The sequence below is a fragment of the Lissotriton vulgaris genome, unplaced genomic scaffold (genome assembly GCF_964263255.1).
Source record: "Lissotriton vulgaris unplaced genomic scaffold, aLisVul1.2 SCAFFOLD_214, whole genome shotgun sequence".
Lineage (NCBI taxonomy): Eukaryota > Metazoa > Chordata > Amphibia > Caudata > Salamandridae > Lissotriton > Lissotriton vulgaris.
This window is the reverse complement of record NW_028243866.1, coordinates 1,263,961-1,279,287: the sequence shown is the minus strand read 5'-3', so window position 1 is coordinate 1,279,287 and position 15,327 is coordinate 1,263,961. Positions and strand designations below refer to the sequence as shown.

At 40.7% G+C, this 15,327-nt stretch overlaps 1 protein-coding gene across 1 annotated transcript in view; it reads left to right on the top strand.

Annotated features, from left to right (window-relative positions):
- The window catches only part of LOC147668214 (voltage-dependent calcium channel subunit alpha-2/delta-4-like), a 987,093-nt gene that overhangs the window by 297,139 nt on the left and 674,627 nt on the right, over nt 1-15,327 (top strand). Inside the window, exons 4-5 of the mRNA XM_086948696.1 lie at nt 2,689-2,748; nt 9,797-9,959. Of these exons, the coding sequence (XP_086804822.1) occupies nt 2,689-2,748; nt 9,797-9,959 (223 nt within the window). The remainder of the gene's footprint in view (nt 1-2,688; nt 2,749-9,796; nt 9,960-15,327) is intronic.

Genomic DNA, 15,327 nt, shown 5'->3' with positions numbered 1-15,327 from the left:
GCAAGTAATAATGACGAGTGATCCTGGGATATACATGAGGAGCATTTCTTTAATCTATTGCATTTAATACAAACAATTATTCGACCAGAGTGTTAACTGCCCACTCTTAGTTCATCCATCAATTAAAAGCCTATCTGCCTCGGTGGTATCGCATTGCAGTAGGGGGTTCTGGGATATGCTTTCCCTGATCCTGTTTGCATTCTTCACACTTTTCAGGTTTCTATTGCTGATCAGAGTCTGGATGACCCTGTGATGACATGTCTAGTTGTTATGTTCTAGTCACCCATCAGGTTGAGTGGCATTTTCTAATTCATTGAAATGGGGGGCATGATTGTGTGTGGTGGAAGGGCTTTACCAGATGCGTATCCTTATCACAGGCTGGTGACCTGCCTGTTTTCCTGCTGTTAGAAATAGATGAAATATGGTGTTGCTGGTTACGTTATATTTTTAGACTGTGTGGTGTTCTGTGAAATGTGCTGAGACTTTGTGATGTGTATCTCTGATGATCTGTCTAATTTGTTCTTTGTTTTTAGGTCTGGCTTGACCATGCAACATTTGTGAAGCATTGTTACCCAAGCATTTAAATATACAAAGAGTGGTGTAAGGCCACTCTCACAATGTGCTGGTGGCAAGTTTGTGCATTATTCTGCCTTCAACTGAGCACTTGCCCTGCAATGCATGAGAGATTATCTTACATATCAAAAGTACATTGAATAATCACCCATTAAATTATCGCTCCCGAAGATGTGCTACGTATAGAAACCAATCATTTGTTAGTTTGATATTCACGTTGGTAGACTTTTTAAAGGCTTTTACTTCAGACTCAAAATACAAGCCCGGCCTATTGGTCATACCTTTGCTTGTTTGAAGCTTATATCTCCCTAGTAGTTGGTGTGCCTGAGTTGTGAGTAAAACGTGTGTCTTCAATGTCTTCTGTCTAGTGTGTTCTAGGTTTGTGTGTGACATACCTTGGTGGTAAATTGTGTTGAGAGCCCCGTGAAAACTTTCCCTAGGACATATTTGAGTTATATTGGATGTATGAGACTTGTTATGTTAATGTGTTCTGTTATATAATAAAAATATGTTATTGTTAAAGACATTCTGTTTCGTGATCAAATAAAAAAAACATATTTTAGATAAAAACAATGTTTAGTGTTTGACTCATATATTTAAAATGATATTAAAATAGAAATAAACAGAAATGATATTTTAGTCTTAGCATAATATAAAGACGAAGTGATACAATATAATCAAAGTATCATTTGTAAAATATCAAAGATATAAGAAAACAATAATGATATAATCAAAATACATGGGAGTCTGCAATTACTCTATAAAAGCCTGTCTCTAATTTCTTTATTACTAGTGACTTGTGACGTTCCTAGTCCCTGGTAATAAAGAAAGGACATAGCTGCTGAACTCAAACAACTTATTGCCGTTGAGTTTGACGTCACAATGCCTGCTGCAGAGCCAGCTGCCAAGGAGAAAGGCAGGCCACAGAGCATAATTAAGGCTGCAAATTGAACACGAAAAGGAAAAGTGCCCTTTTCTTCTTCTGGTCTGTTTTTCTAGCTGAGCAGTGATAAGTAGAAAGGATATATTTAGGCAACTTGTTTATTTTTCTATGCTTTAGGCAAATATAGGAAAGATAAAATCTTGTAATATGTACATATGAATATTACTTTAAGGTTTAGAATGTTCTGTTAGAATTAATATATGTCACTAGAATGTCTTGTCATTAGAACTTTGTAAGAGGCAGTTGTTTCCTGGCCTCCCATTATAAATCAGCTCTTTATGTGGGCTCCTCCTACATTAATAACTTATAATAAAACAGAAGTTATCTTATCTCCTAGAGTTTAATCTATTTGCATGTTTCTAAATATTCTGAGCTATTGGGTTTGTTTTTAAAGCTGGTTCGTAGTTAACTGATTAAAATATCTTTTCCCCACAAATATCTACATGCTTTTTGATGTGTTTAGTTTTGTACTTAGAGATTCTACTCTTATTCTTAAAATCCATCCTATCTCTTCCATATCAAAGAGAACAACACCAAGGATTTAAGCACATTCGGGGAAGGGGGGTGATATGACCATGTATTATTAGGAATAAAGTATCCTCTGCTGTACATTATTGAGATATTGCAAGTCACCTTAGAGTTCCATGAGCTTATAAAGGAACTTGGCCTTTGGCCTCTTTCCACTATATGTTCACTGAACTCCTCAGTGACTTGTAATATCCTTATATTATACGGCAGGGGGTAAAGTATGCTATATATTGCACAATATTACTTATAAATCTATAAGCATCCTTCTTCTCATGCCTACCACGAATTACGAAGAAAAAATTCTGCTTATTACATCAGATTTTTACATATTTTTACATGGAGTTACGGTTTTGTTAAATCAGGATTTCTGTTTACATGTGAAAATCCTATTCATCACAGGACCTACAGGCAACCACTATGTGACACACATTTACTTCAAAAGATGCTGTGGCAAAATGATCCCACATTTGCAAACGTTTTTGTATAAATTCGATCCTGACCTTGAATTCTTTTCTTAGTGTTCTATACCTTTCATTGATATCTAGAACCACGCAAAATCCAAGGTTGGTCGCTGAAAATATTATGCCGTCATATGAGCTTAAAACTCATCCAGAATTTTATTTTTCCATGTCTTTCTGCATTAGAGCCTGGTGGAAGCAGCAGAGCAGGCAGATCTGAACCACGAATTCAATGAATCGCTTGTGGTAAGTGTATCCACAAATTTCTATCTATGCATTGCCATGGACAAGCCATGTATGCTTGCTGCTAGAATGCAGATACTTGTACAGTCATAATGGAGCAAACCAAAAATGGCCACTCCTCTAAATTGGCATCTGTTTGGGAATTAGACTGAGAATATCCAAATAAGATAACTCTAAGGTCAATGGTGGATAAACGCCGCGGACAATAAGTCATCAGTTTAGAAACTCTATTCAGCATTATATGAAGAGTTCTATGCCTCCAAGTTCACACCTGCAGTGAGCAGACGCGTCTTCCTCAAAGCCTTGGTGTGTTCAATTCTTCCCATGTAGTGAAGGGCTTTCCTACTAGCAACTTTTCTGTTGCTTTTTATAATCACCTAACTCAGTCATTTGAAGCTCATACTTTGACAACGGCGACTATTATTAAAATACCAGTCTCAATGTGATTCAAGTAGTTTATTGTCATGACCTCAGCACCACCAACATTGACAACATGTCAGCTCAGCTCAGTGACTCCAGTTGTCCCAACATGGAATTCTCATCATGGAGTCTCAACATTCTTGGCATACCAAGAATAGGAGATTACAACACATCCCTTTTACCTAATAATATAAATAACAATAAGAACAACAAGGAAAACACTATAAAGAACTAAACGAGGAACTGAAAGAAAATAGGGAAACATTAATGCCAAACATAATCATCAAATCGTACAGTAACATTTTTAGGATGTTGTCGAAAAGAGGTCTCTTTAACACATCTCTGGTGACATTTTCTAAAGAACAATCATCAGATGTCACATCACTGCACATGATTGTTCCTGGTGTATCACTGGAGTACTTCACAAATCTGGGCATACTCCACGTGCCACAAGTGATCAACGTCACCACATTTTTCTTTATAGCAATATTAATGAAAGGGCCCATGAATCTAGACATGCCCTTTTTTCCCACCTTGGTTTTTTTCACCAAAACCAGGCCACCCACGTTCCATTTATTATACCTGATGAATTCTTCTCATCATGCCTTTTTTATATCTTTGTTGATAAGACCTGAGACTGGCTTTCCTCTCTTTACATCCAGAATCTTCACCTTCCTGAAAGGCAACCAGATAGGATTCAACTTGGAATTAGTTACTCTGCCCCTTAATGCCTCAAAAGGAGACCTCTGTGTTGTAGAATATGGAGTAGTACAGCATTCCTACCATGTCTCCCTCAGAAAACTTTTAAGAGAGACTCTGGTGTCCACGCTCTTTGTGCACAAGCCTTTACTAGCCTATTCATCTGCTCTGTCAAACCATTGGCCTGTGGTGCATAGACAGCTGTTCTTTGATGCACAATTCCCAGTTCTCTCAAAAATTCCTGCATCTCCTGTGAAATAAATTGTACCCCATTTTCAGTAACAAGATAATTGGGCACTCCTTTACTCACAAACACATCTTTTAGAAATTCCAACTTTGTCCAGGTGTTGACCGCACTTACACACCTGGTCTCCACCTATTTAGATGTGTAATATATTAAAAGAAGGACAAACCTCTCTCCAGATGGCAGCAACTCAAAGGGACCTATAATATCTAGTCCCAGCTTAGACCAAGTTTCATCTGGTATTGCAACCGGAGATAGAGGAGCAGAATTGGTCACACATGTGTTGTCGTTTGCTGCACACAGGTGACACTCTTTAAACCCCTCTTCCACCATCATGTCCATACCTGACCACCAATAGCTTTCCCGTACTCGGGTTTTCGTGAGACTCCTCCCAAGATGCCCCCCATGTCCAAGGTTAACCATTTTGCTTCTTAACCCGCTAGGAGGAACAATCTTGTCCCCTCTCATGAGGTTGCCATGACACAATGTCAGCTCATCCCTTACTGACCAGTAAGGCCTCAAATCCTGATCCAATGACGTGTACCCCTTCCAACCCTTCACGACATAAGACTTCAGGTAGAGAACAAAACCTCCTCCTCCACATTCGTGAACCACTCTTCCGCCGAGAGAGTGGATTCCATGACCCAATTCACTCCTTCAGCTCCCATATCACCATTCTTATCCTCTAAAGGTAAGCGTGATAAACAGTCGCTGATTTATTCATGGACCCTGAAAAATATTGTACCTGGAAGTGGAACTCCTCTAAACCCTCACTCCAACGCTTGAGTCAGGGAGTAAGGTGCTCAGTAGGGTGGCATGAGAAAACTTGCACCAGGGGCCGATGATCGGTTCTTACTAAGAAAGGAATGCCCCACAAATTAAACATAAATGTCTCATGGCCCAAAATATGCTCAAGGCCTCCCTTTCTGTGCATGAATACTGCTCCTCTGCCCCTTTGAGTGCTCTTGAAGGAAAATCGACCACTCTCTCTTCACCCTCTACTGTTTGGAATAGCACAGTTCCCAAACCCCTGATGCTGGCATCCGTGGTCAGTATCATCTTGAGTTTGTTATCAAAATGTTCCAAAGTGGGCATCTTGGCAATCACTGACTTTATTGTTGCAAATGCTTCACCTCAGTCAATTGAAATGCTTTCCTTTTTAATGTAACAATCTGATGGGCTCTGCTATACTTGCAAAGCCTTTCACAAATTTTGAGTGAAATTCAGCAAGTCCAATAAACAACCTGACTTGCTCCTTGTCACTGGGAGTAGGAGGCTTTACAGTACACTTTGCCAATTCTAATTTAGGTTGTATTGCCTCACCTGAAATCACATGTCCAAGGTAAGTAACAGACGTCACCCCAATCCGGCACTTTTGCTTCTTTACAGTGAGTCCTTTCTCCCCAGTCTCTTCAACACACCTCTAAGCACATTCTCATGCTCACTTTCATCTTGGCCATAAATTAGTATATCATATTGGAAAAAGAGGACATTGGTCACAACACCAAGCAACAACTTCATAATCCTCTGGAAACAAGCTGCTGCAGAGCCTAATCCAAATGGCATCCTTATAAAATGGTAAGCACCCAAGGGAGTCACAAAGGAGGTAAAATGATTCGAATCTTGATGTAATTTAAACTGGTGTTACGCTGATGAGAGATCCAAGACACTGAAAATCTTAGCTCCCCTCAGCATGCTGATGGAGTCTGAAACGTTTGGGAGTGGTTGGTGGTCTAGCCAGATCCAGAAACGTTTGGGAGTGGTTGGTGGTCTAGCCAGATCCATTCATTAAGACCACGCATGTCCACACACATTTCAATGGCTTTACCCCCATCCTTGGGTGCTAAAACCACTGGCGCCAACCACTCTAACACCTCAATTTCTTCTATCACTTCCATATCCACAAGTCTTCCTAGTTTCTGTTTCAATGGTACAGTCATCATGCACGGTACTCTCTGCACTTTATGCACACGTGGCCTAGCTTCTTTTTTCAAGATTTTGAGTAGACCTAAATTGTCACAAAACACCTCTGGGAAGCACCTGAAAATAGTTCCTAAATCACGTTGGTGCCTCCATCCCAAAAGGTTGTCACCTCTCTCCGCTACATAAACCTTCTCAATGGTTAGTCTATTCTTAAACTCAGCTTTTATCACTTCGTAATCCAACACATTAATAGTCAAACTCCCACAGCTAACCGGATTAATATCGGGAGGGTCCAACTTTATTCCTTCATTAGCAAACTTTTCATCCCATTGTTTGTTTCCAATCATGGTGAAGTGTAAACCTCAGTATGCTAGCACTACACATGTCTTCCCACCAACATCAATTTCACACTCTGCATGACCATTATGTCAGCATCCACCTCTCCACTGTCCTCACTTCCACTCAGAATTACCAGTTTGCACGTTCTCACACACATTTTCCACAGTTTTCACCTTCTCTGTGGACCTACACACACGCACATAATGCCCTTTGATACCACACTTATGGCACACTGACCCTTTGGCATAACAAGTTGGGCTGTTGGAATAGTGGGCAAAACTGCAACATCTAAAACCTTTGACCTTCTGTGTGTTTGGGCCATTTTTCAACATTGCAACGGAAGACACTTTAAAAAACATTTCCTCTGTTAGCCTGAAGTATTTTTTCCTCCGTAACTTCATTAATACTGCTCTGTACAGAACTTTTGCCCATTGCCAGAGCATTACTTCTCATATTCTTCACCCAACCTGACATGTTCTCCATGTGTTGCACAATGACAATGGCTTACTTGAGTGTAGGATTCCTGGACAAGTTTCTCTTGCACCCTGTTGCAATTGGTGCATCTCACCAATTTATCTCTTACGAGAGATTCAGTTAATTCTCTGAACTCACATATGCGAGCCAAGGTCTTTAAAGATGCAACATAATTGCCCACTTTTATCATTAGGTTCCAGTACCCTGGTGAACAATTTGTGGTGTTCTAACACTACCCTTATATGTGGCCCTAAGTACTGCTCAAGCATTTTCATGGACATTAAAAAAAACATCCGAGGGTTCTCATTCACCATTACTAACAGCCAACTCATCAATGCTGTCATAGAAATTACGTCCCTCAACGCTAAGATTATGCAGTAGAATGGCTTGTTTCCTGTAAGCAGAACATTTCTCCCCTCAATGGCCACTCAATTGGAGTCAAATAGTTTTCTTCACCTTTTCCAAGACAAAAGTGGCTCCCCCTTCTCTGACAGAAAAACTGTGGGTTGAGACTTGCTAGTAGTTGAATGTTAGCAGATGTACATTTGTACTGCACAAAAGTTAAACAAAATTCAATAAATTCTCACCAAAATCCAGTTACAGGCTTTTTCTGTGATATAACTGGGCTGCACATTCACTGAAATTAAAATGCCTTGAATGTCACTGGATGATCAGCGTAATGATGTATAAGTCCGGTCAGCGATTTATTAAAATGAATCATTCGCCTCAAACAAATATGGTGGTCGACGCAGCTGTACATGTGACAACGTCGCATAGACACGTTGGCTTCCACATAAACGTATGTACTTGTGTTTGGGACAAAACTGTGCGCGTGACCTCATCCATGCTGACGGATCCTGTTGCCGCGGTTCCCAGCAATGGCTGCCCGTGAGGATACACAATCACCGGGGGCCTCCATACTCACACTCAGACGGCTCCTTCTGCTGTTTGCTTCCATGGCTCCCTACAATGGCTGCCCGTGAGGATACACAATCACCGGGCCCTCCATACTCACACTCAGACGGCTCCTTCTGCTGTTTGCTTCCATGGCTCCCTACAATGGCTGCCTGCGAGGATACACAATCACCGGGGCCCTCCATACTCACACTCAGACGGCTCCTTCTGCTGTTTGCTTCCATGGCTCCCTACAATGGCTGCCTGCGAGGATACACAATCACCGGGGCCCTCCATACTCACACTCAGACGGCTCCTTCTGCTGTTTGCTTCCATGGCTCCCTAGCAATGGCTGCCCGTGAGGATACACAATCACCCGGGGCCTCCATACTCACACTCAGACGGCTCCTTCTGCTGTTTGCTTCCACGGTTCCCTAGCAATGGCTGCCTGCGAGGATGTACAACCACTGGCACCTCGAGCTGATACACGTTCATCGGAGGCTCGAGTCCAGCCAAAAGTTCCCAAAACTACAACACCTGACACGACAGTTGGACACGGGTAACACAATGCGCAATGCTCCGTTACCAAATAAAAGTGTTGAAATCCTCGCTCCTTCACTAATGCCGCTTGAAATGATAGATTCCTCATATTGGTGCAAAAAGGGAAGTTGGTGGTGCAGAACACTTGTCCCCCATCAAGCATAACTCGTTGCCAGTATTGAAATGCACATTTGATTTAAGTAGTGTATTGTCATGAACCCAGCACCACCAACATTGACAGCATGCCAGCTCAGCTGAGAGACTCCAAATGTCCCAACATAGAATTCTCATCACGGGGTCTCTTAACATTCTTGCCATGCGCTGCCAGTCTCCTCAAGGTACCAAGAATAGGAGATTACAACAGTTATCTATTTTGGTGAGTGCCACATGTTGCCACATTTTTGTAGACGTTCTATGCCTTTCTTTGCTACACTGCACCTAATATTTGACTGACATTTGTTCTAGCTCGAGGTAATGCTTTACTACCTGAAAGGACGTTTTTAAAGGCGACTAGTTGATGTGAATATGTAGCTTGACAGAGAATGCTCAGCATTTGACAGCATTAAATCTTAATTAAAACACATTTAGCTAGTATGTGTGTGTCTATGTGGTATTTGTATAGCAAAGACTTAGCGGCTGATTTAGATCTTGGCGGATGGGTTACTCTGTCACAACGGTGATGGATATCCCGTCTGCTGAAATATAAATTCCATTATATCCTATGAGGCTCCAATCCCGTCCGCCAAGATAGAAATCAGACCTTTAGCCGAAACACAGTGGAGCGTTGTTCAGGGTCACAGGCATGCATTCAATGAGTGATTGTTTGGAGAAGTAGTTGGCTTCTGACAGTGGAATGGACTGTTAATTCGAGGTGATGTGGTTTAATTTAAGAAGTTTGTCTGTAGCTTTTTCCTAATTTGAGCACTGGTAGAGCTGCATTGATGGATACAGGTATGTTATTCAGATCCTGAAGTCATAGTTGAAGACCTGTTGCCATGCTTTTACTTTATTTCACTCCTTTATTTCCAGTCTGACGGTGACTGGCCTGCAGGTGTGCCGAGGCCTACCGCAAATGGCAAACTTGTCAACCAGCTCAATGGGGTGCCCAGAGGAATCAAGGGTGACCGCGACCCACAAGAGTTACTATCTGGTAGCATGTTTCAGTGAATTATGGCTCAAAGTGAGCAACAAGCTGGGCTCTAGGTTCCAATTGTCAATATGTGCTACTAAGAGAGAGAAGGCCGACAGGAAATAATTAACAAAGTCATAATGATCTAAAATAAGACTGGCCATCTCATGAGCACAATGAATGTAATACAGAAACACAATCTGTTTTATTGTCAATGATCAACTCAAGTGTTTATATTGCTTGTGGGTAAGATGGTGATTTTGAATGATTTTCCCTAATTGAAAAAGAGCTTATCAGAGGTTCTAATGGTATTTTCATTCCCAACCCCTTATCCCCAGGAGGATTCTAGCTTTTCCCAGTCTATGACACTCTCTTCTCTTTCCCACCAGTTTGACTACTACAATTCTGTTCGGGTTAACGAGAAGGACGAGAATGGAAACTATGTGGAACTTGGAGATGAATTTGTCCTGGAATCAAATGAGCACTTTAATAACATGATGGTGAACACATCCCTTAGCAATGTGCAGCTTCCAACCAATGTTTATAACAAAGGTAAGAGGCCTCATACCCAGGTGTGGGCACATGCACGGACTGAACGTACCTACCTGTCCATCGTGTTTGAAGCTGTAGGAAGGGAAATAAAATTACAGTTGTAGGATTGGTCATTGCTCATAACATAGCCTTATAGCCAACCGTAGCGGGCTATACCGGCTGTTAAAGGCTGGCTCCCGCATTAAAGGCCTGAGCCGAAGGCGAGGGCCTTTAACAAGGAACCAGAACTTTAATAGCCGGTATAGACCTGCTACGCAGGGCTATAAGGCTATTAGAACATTGTGCCACTAGAGGGCAGAATCCAACACTTACCCTACTGTTGCATCCCCTGGAGTTAGAATAATAATTTTTACCCCTGCACTATCCAAAACTTACCCTACTGTTGCACCCCCTGGAGTTAGAATAGTAATTTTTACCCGTACACTATCCAACACTTACCTTAAATGCAATGTAATGGTATGTGTTGTAAAGGTATAATGTGATGTAATGGAATGCATTGTAAATGCAGTTTTAAAAAATGTGTTGTAATGGCACGCGATGTAAATGTATGCGCTGTAAGGGATGTTGCAGTGTTAAAACTGTGTTGTAAAGGCATGCGTTCTAAATGTATGCATTGTAGCATCATACATTCTTCTGTGAGCAACTTCTGTCGGGAGCAGCCTGCCATCATGCCCTGATAACCACAGCACGAGTCCCAAGCCAGTGACCTCAGCAAAAACAAAAACATTCATACTTGCAGTCTCATGCATCTGATTCTTAATGTTGGATATTGTACCTGCAAAATTAATAAAGACTGCAATGAGGATAATAATTTGTCAAGAAAACAGTCAACATTTTTCAATCTGAAAGTGCCATTATAAACTTTCAAATAGTCTGTTTGTTAATTTAATTGATCTGGAACATTCCTTGTAAAAGCCTATTTTTGTTGGGGGTGTTTCTGCAACTCCTCAAATGGACATAATTTCATAACATTTGCAAAATTGAAATTGTCCAGTTTCATACACCCCTCTACAGTGATGGGACTGAAGATGACATTAAAAGAATGTATTTGTAATGATAAAAGTGGGTGTCTCAAATTCTTTACCCTCACTGACTCCTATCTATTCTGCTTGGATGTAAAAGGAGGCTGGTCCAGCCCACAACAATGTCCCCTTATCACGCTCAAGTGATTCCAGGGCATAGGAAGATTTGAGCTCCTTCTCTTGCCTGAATCTTGTACTTGTCAAATAGTAGCATATTCATTAGACATACTTTACCAAAGTTTGCTGTTTGTAATTTAGGGAGCCGGTATTACAATACATCAATCTTCTTGCTGGAGGAAGAAGAGGTCAAATTTCTGTCAGACGAGGCCCAAACCTTTTTTGACATTAATAAAAATTCTGCTGGCTCTACAGTGGTTTGGGAGACTTTTAAGGCCTTCTTAAGAGGGCAGATTACAAACAGAGCCTCTTATAGGCGGAAAATATATAATGACAAAATTAAGACACTAGAAATGGATATGAAACATCTGGAATTAAGGTTAGACCCGAACTCAGTAACATCAGCAGAACATCAGTAGAACATGAAAAATTCGCCGAATTGAAAAATCAAATGGAAAATATTCTACAAGAAAGAATAAATAAAAGGTGGGAAGTGAGTAAATCCTCCCACTTCGAATTCGGAGAAGCTGCAGGAAAAGTATTGGCATGGAAAATAAAAGCCGATAAAGCCCTAAACTACATCAGAGAAAGTAAGATAGCAGGAGAGGTTGAGACAAGATCAACCAATCAAGAAATAGGGAATGCCTTTTACAAATTTTTTGAGGTGATTTACAAAGAAGATCTCCCCAATGATAAACAAGCAAGAGATAAGTGGTTAGATGCTATTGCACTTCCAACTCTATCAACAAGCCAGAGTAAAATGTTAGAAAATGAGATCAATGCGGACGAGGTGATGAAAGCAATTTGCCATTCAAAAAAGGGAAAAGCGGCAGGTCCAGACGGTCTGCCCGGAGAAATTTACAGATCCCTTGAACATATCATAGCTCCTGTGCTCACGGCACTTTTTAATGGCATTCTAATAAATGGAGACCTGCCACCCAAATCTTGGGGAGAGGCTACAATAGTGCTCATTCCTAAACCTGGAAAATCTCCATCAGAGTGTGGGTCATATAGACCATATCACTCCTTAATAGTGATTACAAAATATTTACAACCATAATATCCACAAGATTGGCTAGCGTTATTAGTAATATTGTTCACCCAGATCAAAAGGGATTCATCAAAGGTAGACAACTAGCGGAGTTAACTCATGAACTCGTGGGGGCCATAGATATTGCTACGGCCGTCTCTATACCCCTAGCTACTTTGACCCTAGACGCAACCAAAGCATTTGATAGAGTTAACTGGCTCTATTTAAATGACGTATTAAAAAAATTCAACTGTGGGGAAGGGTTTTGTAGGACAATTAAATTACTATACAACACACCCTCTGCTAGGCTAATGATTAATGGGGTTTTGACCGACGCCTTCAACATATCTAGAGGCACAAGGCAGGGCTGCCCGCTTTCCCCTCTCCTATTCAACTTGCATATCGAACCGTTCGCTCAACTTTTAAGGGATGAGGCTAATATTCCATCTTATAGCTATGGAGAGTGGGAAAGGCGGGTGGCACTATATGCAGATGATATTCTGGTTTTTACATCTGACCCAGTTAAGGCATTGCCAGTCATCATTGGACGGGCTAAAGATTTCGATCATATTTCGGGTTATGACATTAACTCCAGCAAAACGGAGATAATGGTATGGAATCTACCAAACATTCAGCTAGGGGCAAACGTTTCAACATCTATGCGTTACCTAGGAATAAGAATAACCCAGGAAGTAGGGAATATTGGGCAAACTAATTGGAAAGAATACATACTGAGAGTAAAAAACTTTTTTAATCCTGGTCACATCTATCGCTCTCCATAATGGGTAGAGTAAATTTAGTTAAAATGTGTATCCTCCCTAAATTTACCTTCATCTTTAATACTATTCCAACCGTATTTGAGCCGAAACAAATTGAAAAATCTCAAAGAGAAATTAATTATTTTATATGGAATTATAAAACAACAAGAATAGCAAGGAAAAAACTAAGAAGAAGAAGGGAAAAGGGGGGCCTTGCACTTCCGGACTTGTTGTACTACTCGTGGGCCTTCCAGATGTCACACTCAAGAATGCTATTAAAAACGCCATCTAATCTTACTCCTAACTCTATGTATAAAGCAATATTATTGGGGGTGAATTTAACACCAGAGGGCTTTATGTTTAAATTTGGAAGTCAGAAATTCTTTAAAAAAATTTAACTTAAAATGGCACAATCATGGGCTAAAAACTGGACTAACATAAGGGAAAAAATAGGCCTGTCATATTATTCTAATTATTCCCCAATCTGGGACTCACCCGGCTTACCACCATGTTTGAAGGACAGACTCTCCACTATAAGAAAGCAAGCAGGTATCACAAGATGGGGCCAACTCTTTAAAGACTGGAAACTAATAGCTTGGAATGAATTATACGAACTTGTACGCTCAGGGCTGTCTAGATTCAAATCTATTCAATTAGATAGCTGGGCGAGATCACAGAGCCGTATAGATACCAACATTGGGAAAATCAGCACATTAGAACAAACGCTGGTAGAATGTCCCATTGGAGGGAAAGAAGTAGCTACATGGTATTGGCAGATGCTGGAGGAAAACAATGGGGAGTTTAAACTGCCAGATGAGCTATGGGGAACAGTGATTAGAACTCCATGCGGCGAGATGTGGCTAAAATCTTGCGGACTACTGTATAAAATTGTAAAACCCGCATGGTTAAGACAAAATCATCTTTTTTCAATTCACCGTGCCTATATTACACCATTGAAATTGTCTAAATTTCTACCAGACAAAAAATGTAACAAATGCAACATGGCAGGTGCCAATGACATACACATGTTTCTAGAATGTCCTGACATTTCAAACTTTTGGGAAGAGGTGAAGAATACTTTAAATTCTATCCTACATACATCTTTGTCAATAACCCTCTCACTTGTCATTTTTGGGCTGGAAGAGAATATTAAGGGCAAGGCAAAATTTTTTCTTTTCTATGCAATTTTAATGGCGAGAAGACAAATCTGTGGATAGAAAAAACACCCCCATTACATTCTCGGTGGCTTTCATCCCTACATGAAATTTCGAAAATGGATCTTAAAAGAACAGCTCGTAAGCACAATTTGGCCTTTTGGGACCTCCTAATCAATTGGAGATGAACCCGGGTTTTTTTTTTTTTCTTTCCACGGGTCCGATGATTATGCCATTAATGCTCCTGGAAGGGCCAGCCTAGAATCGATTTCGGTCCTACAGGTTGAAATATACAGAGATGGAGTTAAAGATACCCTCTTTCTTCTCTGGGACATCTCTACCACCAGAAAATCAAATCACGTCCCTAAGTCGTGCAAAGTGGTTGGTATTACCCTTGTCGAGAAGGGAAGGCAAATGAGGACAAAAAAAAAAGGAGCAATCATCTACATTAATCCAACTGGCATGTTAAATCATTAATGACTTTTAGTTCAGTCAATAAAGAGAGTTGTATGAGTTAAAGGGTTTTATTTTAATTTCTTTTAGTTTTTAATGATTGTATCCAATAAGAATTATCCTTTTAAGAATCAGCATTGGAAATTACCATGCTCCAATAATTGATATTTCAATGTGAGGTAAAATAGGACATTAGTCAAAACAATAGTAATTATTGTTTAATGCCATAAGTGTTTTCCATAAAGAAAATTCCTTAATCTAAATATATTAGTATAAGGTGAAAATAAGGTGTCAGTTCAGAAACTGAATGAGGAGTTCTGATGAGCTCCATATCAGCAGACAATTCAATGAAAATAAGTAAAGCAACCTGTCATAAAGAGACGTGTTAGACCTGGCACCGTTGGCGTGCGTCTCCCTTCTATTTTGTGCTGCTGCCTTTTTGCTGGGGTTAGATGCTTTGGGCACTGTTCCACTGCTGCCTAGTGCCACCGTGCAAGTGCTCCCTATTGTAAATGGATATATTAATCAGTGGTTCCATGTTTGGCTATTTGGTTTTCTTGTCAGACCCTAGTACAGTGCAATGAGTGTGCCCGGGGCTTGTAAATCCAAATCTGCTGGTGGGCTTGCAGAACTGGTTGTGTAACCCACAGAAGCAGCCTTGAAAAATGTGTCTAAGGTCTGCCATTGCAGAGCCTGCTTGCAGTCTGGTACTGTCATGCTGACTGGGCAAGTGCACCTACTTGCCAGTCCCTAAACCTTCCCTTTTCTTCATATCAGACACCCCTAAGGTAGGCCCAAGGGCAGGGTGCATTGTAAGTATAAGGTAGGACAAGC